At 69.0% G+C, this 7,491-nt stretch overlaps 2 protein-coding genes across 5 annotated transcripts; one reads left to right on the top strand and one right to left on the bottom strand.

Moving 5' to 3' along the window:
• The first annotated feature begins 379 nt into the window (after positions 1-379).
• Positions 380-4,242, top strand: PGAP3 (post-GPI attachment to proteins phospholipase 3). 4 transcript variants are annotated; one of them, XM_075036496.1, is made up of 9 exons: positions 380-717; positions 1,374-1,405; positions 1,502-1,599; positions 1,675-1,827; positions 2,307-2,369; positions 2,539-2,600; positions 2,725-2,861; positions 2,976-3,180; positions 3,604-4,242. In XM_075036496.1, exons 1-9 carry the CDS (start codon positions 395-397, stop codon positions 3,665-3,667), a joined length of 1,137 nt encoding a protein of 378 aa, XP_074892597.1. In that variant the 5' UTR covers positions 380-394; the 3' UTR covers positions 3,668-4,242. The 4 variants fall into 4 exon arrangements, with proteins under 4 accessions (XP_074892597.1, XP_074892596.1, XP_074892598.1 ...); XM_075036495.1 differs by having other exon boundaries at positions 2,725-3,180; XM_075036498.1 differs by lacking the exon at positions 1,374-1,405 and having other exon boundaries at positions 495-717.
• A 422-nt stretch (positions 4,243-4,664) lies between these two features.
• Positions 4,665-7,476, bottom strand: PNMT (phenylethanolamine N-methyltransferase). The gene is made up of 3 exons (XM_075036499.1): positions 6,361-7,476; positions 5,940-6,147; positions 4,665-5,212 (listed from the first exon to the last, which is right to left on the bottom strand). Exons 1-3 carry the CDS (start codon positions 6,512-6,514, stop codon positions 4,777-4,779), a joined length of 798 nt encoding a protein of 265 aa, XP_074892600.1. The 5' UTR covers positions 6,515-7,476; the 3' UTR covers positions 4,665-4,776.
• Between the last annotated feature and the right edge of the window lie 15 nt (positions 7,477-7,491).

The raw sequence follows: 7,491 nt of genomic DNA, 5'->3' as shown, positions 1-7,491 counted from the left end.
GGGGTCTGGGCCCCCCTCGTCTGCCCGACACCCCACACCAGGACAGCGACCACCCCGGGGGAGGACACAGCGTCGCCCCGTGTCCCCCCCACCCCGTTCCCAGCCATTGGCACCCCACGGGGGAGGGGGGCGGCTGCCTCGGGGTCCTCATCCCACGGACCCTGCCCGGGATCCCGCATGGTCGGGGCCTGCACGGCCCACCCCGAGGCGGAGGCAGACCAGGCCGTGCTGCCGCCGGGCTCTGTCCTGGCCCCGAACACCACAGGCCGCCGGGGTCCCCGCACACAGCCCCCCTCCGCCGGGGCCCGGCAGCCCACCCGGGACACACTGTGCGCGGGTGGGGGGGATATATCCCATGAGCCTCTGCAGAGAGTGCCGAGGGAGGATATATCCCATGAGCCTCTCGCCCTGGGGGACTGTATCCCGTCATCCCGCGGCAGGCGGAGGCGCTATATCCCATGGTGCCCCATGCCGCCCCCGTTTCCGGGGTGGGCCGGAAGTGGCCGGGCCGGGCGGCGATGGCGGCCGGCGGGGCGGCGCGGACCGCGCTGCTGCTGCTGCTGGGGGCAGCGGCGGCGCCGGGCCCGGCCCGGGGCTCGCAGGGGGACCGGGAGCCGCTGTACCGCGAGTGCCTGGGCCGCTGCGAGCGGCAGAACTGCTCGGGGGCGGCGCTGCGGCACTTCCGCGCCCGCCAACCCCTCTACATGGGCCTGACAGGTACCGCCCCCTCCCCGCGCCCATTGGCTGTCGGGCCGGGCCGCGCCCCCACAGCTGGCAGGCCACGCCTCTCGATGGGACCACGCCCGCTAGGGAAGGCCACGCCCCTCTCAGAGGCCACGCCTCCGCACCGGGTGGCTGGGCGGGCGGGGCCGGACTGGGAGCACTGGGCTGTCCTGAGGCCGGGCTGGGGGTGCTGGGCTGTACTGGGAGGCACTGGGGATCGCTGGACCATGCTGGTTCTGCACTGGGGGTTACGGGGCTGTGCTGGGGGGGGGCATTCGGGCTATACTGGTGGGCACTGGGACGTGCTGGTGGCTATTGGGGCCATTCTGGGGTCATGCTGGGAGGCGCTGGGCTGCGTAGTGGGATACTGGGCTGTGCTGGGCCATGCTGGGGGTCACTGGGCCGTTCTGGGGGGCACACTGAGCCTTGCTGGGGACCACTGGACTTTGCTGGGGGAGGTGCTGGCCTCTTTTGGGCTGTTTTGGGAGTCACTGGGCCATTTGGGGGGATACTGGGCCATACTGGGGGTTTCTGGGCCATGGTGCTAGGAGCCACTTGGGGAAGGCCCGGGTGCCCACCCTGCACCCAGCACAGCAGGGGCGTCCCGGAGCTGCGCAGGGTGAACCCAAGCTGGGTCCTGGCACTCCCAGCGCCCGTCGTGGTCTGACTGTGCTGCCTGATGGTCCGTACTGGGAGGGACTGGAGCAGCGGGGGGCTCAGTGGCCAGGGCAGGGGCCGCACCAGCCTTCCCCGCCACCGCTCGTCTCCCCGGCTGCAGGCTGGACCTGCCGCGATGACTGCAAGTACGAGTGCATGTGGCTGACGGTGCGGCTCTACGTCCAGGGCGGCCACAGGGTGCCCCAGTTCCACGGCAAGGTGAGCAGCAGGGGCTGGGGGGGGGGGGTGTTGGGATCCCCCTCAGCTCGCTGACATCGCCATTCTCCATTGCAGTGGCCCTTCTCGCGGTTCCTGTTCTTCCAGGAGCCGGCCTCCGCCTTCGCCTCCTTCCTCAACGGCCTGGCCAGCTTCGTCATGCTGCTGCGCTACAAAGCCGCCGTCCCCCCGGCCTCCCCCATGTACCCCACCTGCGTCGCCTTTGCCTGGGTGAGCCATGACACCCCCCCCTTCCCCTCCCCGGGGGGCTTTGCTGCGCCCCACATCCTCGCTGCTCTGTCTGGGGGTCTTCTTGCAGCCCCCATGGTCTACCATTATTGTGGGGGCCCCCTCCCCGTCAGGGTGATGGGGAGGATTTGGGGGGCACAGCCCGCGCTGGCAGGGCGGCACCAGGCCAGCAGCACTTTCTGGGCGTCCTCTGCCAGAGCGCCGAGTCTCGAGGGCTTTGCAATAACCAGCTGATCAGCAAACCCCGCACAGCTCCGGCTGCTGCCGCTGCTGCTGCCCCGGCCGCCGGCGCCTCCGCATCCAATTTTCAGGGCACTCGTCTTCGCTAATGAGGCTGACGAGCTGCTGAGGGGGAACGTGACCCAGCCAGGGAGCTGGCACTTAGCTGGCAGCGGGGGCCGCTCAGCCTCTCCCCACCCCGGCGCTTTGGGTTTCCTCCTCTCACGCCGCCTCTCCCACAGGTCTCCTTAAATGCCTGGTTCTGGTCCACCGTTTTCCACACGAGGGACACGGCTGTGACGGAGGTGAGTGGCACCCCCAGAACCAGTGTGTCTGTGGGTTCGTCACCCTCTGTCCCCAAACCAGTGCTGGGGTCCTGTTGTTCAGCCCCGCTCAGGGCGAGGGGGGCTGTGTGCCGGAGCCCCTGTCCCACCTCGAGCTGCCAGCACGGCTCACCCAGCCCCAATCCTGCAGAAACTGGACTATTTCTGTGCTTCGGCCGTCATCCTGCACTCCGTGTACCTGTGCTGCGTCAGGTGAGCCCCGTCAGCATCGTGGGGCACCGAGCCGTGGGGCACGGTGCTGGGGACACTGATGGTGGCCGGTTCCCGGGGCCGTGAAAGACCCTTTCCTCCTCCTCCTCCTCACCCCTCTCCCCAGGACGCTGGGGCTGCAGCGGCCAGCCTTAATCAGCATCTTCAGGGCCTTCCTCCTCCTCTTCCTCGCCTGCCACATCTCCTACCTGACCCTCGTCCGCTTCGACTACGGCTACAACATGGCCGCGAACGCGGCGATCGGTGAGGCCGGGACCGGGGGCTGTGGGTCTGGAGCTGGCTGGGGGGGTCCGTGCCCACAGGTGGGTGCTCCCCTCTCCCTGTTCCCCCCCCCTCTCCCCCCCCAACTTTTCCCAGGGCTCCTCAACCTGGCGTGGTGGTTGCGGTGGTGCCTGCGGAACCGCCCGCGCCTGCCCCACGTCTGGAAGTGCGCGGCCGTGGTGCTGCTGCTGCAGGCGCTGGCGCTGCTGGAGCTCCTCGATTTCCCCCCCCTCTTCTGGGTGCTGGACGCCCACGCGCTCTGGCACATCGGCACCATCCCCCTCAACGTCCTCTTCTACAGGTCAGTGCCCCCCCCCTCCTAAAATATGGATGCTGGGGGTCCCCCTCGTAAAATATGGGTGCTGGGCACTCCAGTCTTTCCCACAGGGTGCTGGGTGGGTGCCCCTCTCTTGCCCATGCTGTGCTGGGTGCCCCCCTCTTGAAACTGGGGTGCTAAGGGCCCCCCTTTGGTCCGTGGGATGCTCAGTGCCCCCCTCTTGAAATCAGGGTGCTGGTAGCCCCCCTGTTGCCTGTGGGGTGCTGGAGGGACCCCGCTGCGGCTCCCCAAGAGCCTTGGGGGCTAGCCCGGCTCACTGGGGGGGGTCAGAGCTCCCTCGATGAGCCACAGGGGGCCTCCCCCAAGGCTGTGGGGCTGTGGAACCGAGGCCCCCCTGCCCTGTCATCCCCCCACCAGCCCCCACCTCTCCCCCCTCCCTCTCCGCAGTTTCCTGGTGGATGACAGCCTCTACCTCCTGAAGGCCAACTCCGACCTCTTCAAAGCGGACTAGAGCTGCTGGGGGGGGAGCACGGCCCTTCATGCCCCCCCGGGGTCCTGCCCTGCCCTGTGCCAAGTGAACCCCCGGCCCCCCGCCCCGGCCACGGGCTCCTTTCCCCAGTTGCCTTCTGAGGTTTGCTTTTCTCTCCACGCCCCCCCCGTGCCTCCCACCTCCCCTCCCCAGGGTCCGGGGGGGGGTGCATCCCTGCTGCCGGCTGCACAGGGGCCAAGGGCAGCTGAAACCCCCCCCAGTGTCCCCCCCCCCGGCTGCCGGTGCTGAGCCAGGAGCCCTCCCTGCCGTGGAGCCCTGCAGCCGCGAGGTGGCAATGGCTGCTGGGGCCTGTGGTGCCGGGGGGGGGGGGACGTGGGCGGCTGGGGGGGGGCCTGCGTGCACACAGTGGGGGGGCCTTGCTCGGACCTGCTGGCTGCTGGCTGGCTTTTGCAGGGGGGGCATGGAATGTGTGGGGTTGGAGCGGTGCCTTGGGGCTGGGGGTGCCCCCCCTCTGCCAGAGGGGCTGTGCCCCCCCGGGCGTGCGGCCCCCCCTTGCCTGAGTGTGTTGTGGGATGTGAATAAAGCTGAGTTCAACCTGCGCCGGGCCTGGCTCTTGTCCCCCTGTACCCCCCTCCCTGCCCCATGGGCACCCTGTGCCCGCCCAGGCTGCCCCCCCCCTGCACTGTGCCACCCCCCCTCAGCCCCACCTTGCACCCCGTGTCTGCCCTGCACCCCATTTCCCTTGCCGTCACCCCATGGTGCACCCTATATCTGCCCTGTCCTGCACCCCATTTCCCACCCTGTGTGCCTGGGGGCCCTGTGTGCCCCCCCTCCTCACCATTCCCCCTGTGTGCCCCCCCCCTCACACTTCACCCTGTGTGCCCCATATCCCTCCTGCCATGCACCCCATGCCCACCCCATCCTCACCTTGTCTTGAGCCCCCATCGCAGCTTCCCCTCTGCCTTCCTGGGTCCCTGACCCCCCCCCCCAGGGACACCCCCTCTCCCCGCAGCCCCGATGCAATGCCAGGCTGTGCCATGCAGCTCAGGCTTTATTGGCGGGGGAGCAGCGGGGCGGGTTGGGGGTGCACAAAATCTGGCTTTTTGGGGTGATGGGGGGGGGGGGGTCCTTCAGGCCTCCAGCGGCTTCTGCGCGTGGGCGAAGAAGACGCCGTCGACGTCGTCCACGCCGGTGCGGAGGGCGGGCGGCATGGCGTAGGATCGGAAGTCGCGAAGGGCGAAGCCGGCGCCGGTCAACGCCGTCCGGACGTCGTCCTCCGCCAGCGGCACCACGGGCAGGCGGGCGGCCCCCGCCAGGTAGAAGGACTCCCCCAGAGCCCCCAGCAGCAGCGCGTGGCCCCCCGGCCGCAGCAGCGAGCCCACGTGTGCCAGCGCCCGGGCGAAGGCGGCGCGGTCGGGGCTGACGGCTTCCAAGCAGAAAGCGGAGAGCAACGCGTCGGCCGGCGGGCGCAACGGGGCGCCCAGCGGGTCCGGACGGTGGACGTCGATGGGCAGGATGCGGCGCAGGCGGTCCCGCAGCCGACGCTCTTTCTCCTGCCAGGGCTCCCTGCGGGGAGGTGGGCGTCAGCGGGGGACGGGGTCCCCTGGGGATCGGGCCGGCGCCCGTAGGGATGTGGGGATGGGATCCTGCAGGCATCAGCCCGGCATCTGCAGGGATGTGGGGATGGGATTCCACAGGGATCAACCCAGCACCCACAGGGACGTGGGGACAGGATCCCACGGGGATGTGGGGCTGGGATCAACCCAACTTTCACGGGGACATGGGGACAGGATCCTGCAGGGATCAGACCAAAGTCTGTGAGGGCTGTGGAGGCATAATCCTGCAGGGATCAGCCCAGCGTCCACAGGGATGTGGGGTTGTGAGCCCATGGGATGTGGGGGGACAATCCCACAGGGACCAGCCCAGCATCTGCAAGAATGTGGGGTTGTGAGCTCATGGGATGCGGGGACACGCTCCTGCAGGGATCAGCCCAGCATTTGTGGGAACGTGGGGCTGTGATCCTATGGGATCTGGGGACACGCTCCTGCAGGGATCAGCCCAGCATCTGCGGGAATGTGGGGCTGTGATCCCCTGGGATGTGGGGACACGCTCCTGCAGGGATCAGCCCAGCATCTGCAGGAATATGGGGCTGTGATCCCGTGGGGCCACTCAGCCATGAATCCGCAGGGACCAGCCCAGCACCACCCACCACCGTGGGGGCACCCACTGCCCGGGGTCCCACTGCGTGTGCCACCCCCTCTGCCCCCCCCCCCCCGGCCCCACGCAGCCCTACCCGCGTCCCTCGATCTTGCAGACGTGCTGGATGAAGGGGCTCCAGTCGAAGGTGCCGGGCTCCCCCCGCACCCAGCGCCCCAGCTCCTCCCGGTTCACCGCCAGGTAGTCGGTGGCCACGATCTCCTCGAAGTGGTCGCAGGCGCTCAGGAGCTGGTAGATGGTGGGACCCGAGCCCACGTCGATCAGCGTGCGCCCGTGGATCTCACCTGGGGAGGGGGAGCAGGACACTGTGTATGTGGGGGGGTCCCACACCGAGGTGGGCACCGGTGGGTGGATGGGGGCAGCTGGAGAGGGGGTGTCTCATCCTGGGAGAGTGGTGGGGAGAGGGGAGATGGACCCTGGGGTCAAGCCAGGGTGGGGAGTGGGCAGGGTGGGTGCCGTCCCACCCCGTGCCTCAGTTTCCCCACCCGCCCACTCACCGCTGGCGAAGGTCTCGGCCAGGCATCGCAGCTTCCAGGGCACCACGAACTCCTCGGAGGAGAAATCGGCCCGGGGGGGCAGGTAGTTGTTCTGCAGGTAGGCGCGGGGGTCGAAGTGCTGGTAGCCCTCCCGGAGGGCGGCCAAGGTGGTCATGGCGAGGGGCTGCGGCAGCGGCGCCCGTCCACCCCCAAACCCGCCTTATATCCCCAGCTGGGCTTTGAGGAGGGGGGGGGTGGCTGCGGTGAGCGATGGTCCTGCCCGGCGCGGAGGTGATGGTGGCCATCCATCGTGGATAACCAGGTTAGCGCCAGCGCCCCAGGGCTGGGGGACGCAGCCGGACGCCAGCGCTGCCGGATTCGGCCCGGCGCTGAGCGATAACGCTCTTCTGCCTTCCCTGAACTGGGGCGGCGGGGGGGGGGGGAAGGATCCAGGAATCCTGGCTCCAGTCACTGTGTCCTGAAGCTTTTGCTCTTCTCCCCACCCCGAGATGTGGGTGTCCTGGCCGTGACACCCCCCCCATGACAGGGTCTGGCCATGAGTGTCCCATGGGATGGGATGGAGATGGGATGGGGAGAGGATTGGGATGAGGATGGGGCCTGTCTGAGCTCCCCCCGATGCCTCTATCACCAGTGAGCTGAGCGTGCTGGACCTCAGCCCAGCCCCTGGCAGGAGCTGGCACCACCAACCCTGCCAGCTCCCAGGACTCCCAGTACCCTGGGATAAGGAGCAGGATGGGACCCACTTATGGGGCTGGGGAGAGGGAAGGGGGGGGCAGTTAAAGATCCCAAATCCTGTCTGTGCTGGAGCTATAGGTGGACAAAGGTGGCAGAGACAGGCGGCTCATGGGGAGGAAAGGGATGGGATGGGGACAGGGAGGGGACGGGGACTGGCGGTGGCCCAGGGACAGCAGGATCCGGCCGGGCAGGAACAGCTAATCTGGGTGCTGGCGCTGGGTCCGTCCCGAACCCTGGCACCGGCTGGGCTGGCAATAGGGGGGGGCGGGGGGGGGGGCGGTTATATAAGCAGAAGGTTACCCCCTCCCCCAAGCCCCCCCCCCCAAAAAAGACGCCTGGGTCCCTCCAGCTGCCGGCAAAGCGCTGTGCCTCAGTTTCCCCCATTCCCCAGGAGGG

The sequence above is a fragment of the Buteo buteo genome, chromosome 9 (assembly GCF_964188355.1).
Source record: "Buteo buteo chromosome 9, bButBut1.hap1.1, whole genome shotgun sequence".
In the NCBI taxonomy this organism is placed as follows: domain Eukaryota; kingdom Metazoa; phylum Chordata; class Aves; order Accipitriformes; family Accipitridae; genus Buteo; species Buteo buteo.
This window is presented reverse-complemented; position numbering and strand designations above follow the sequence as displayed.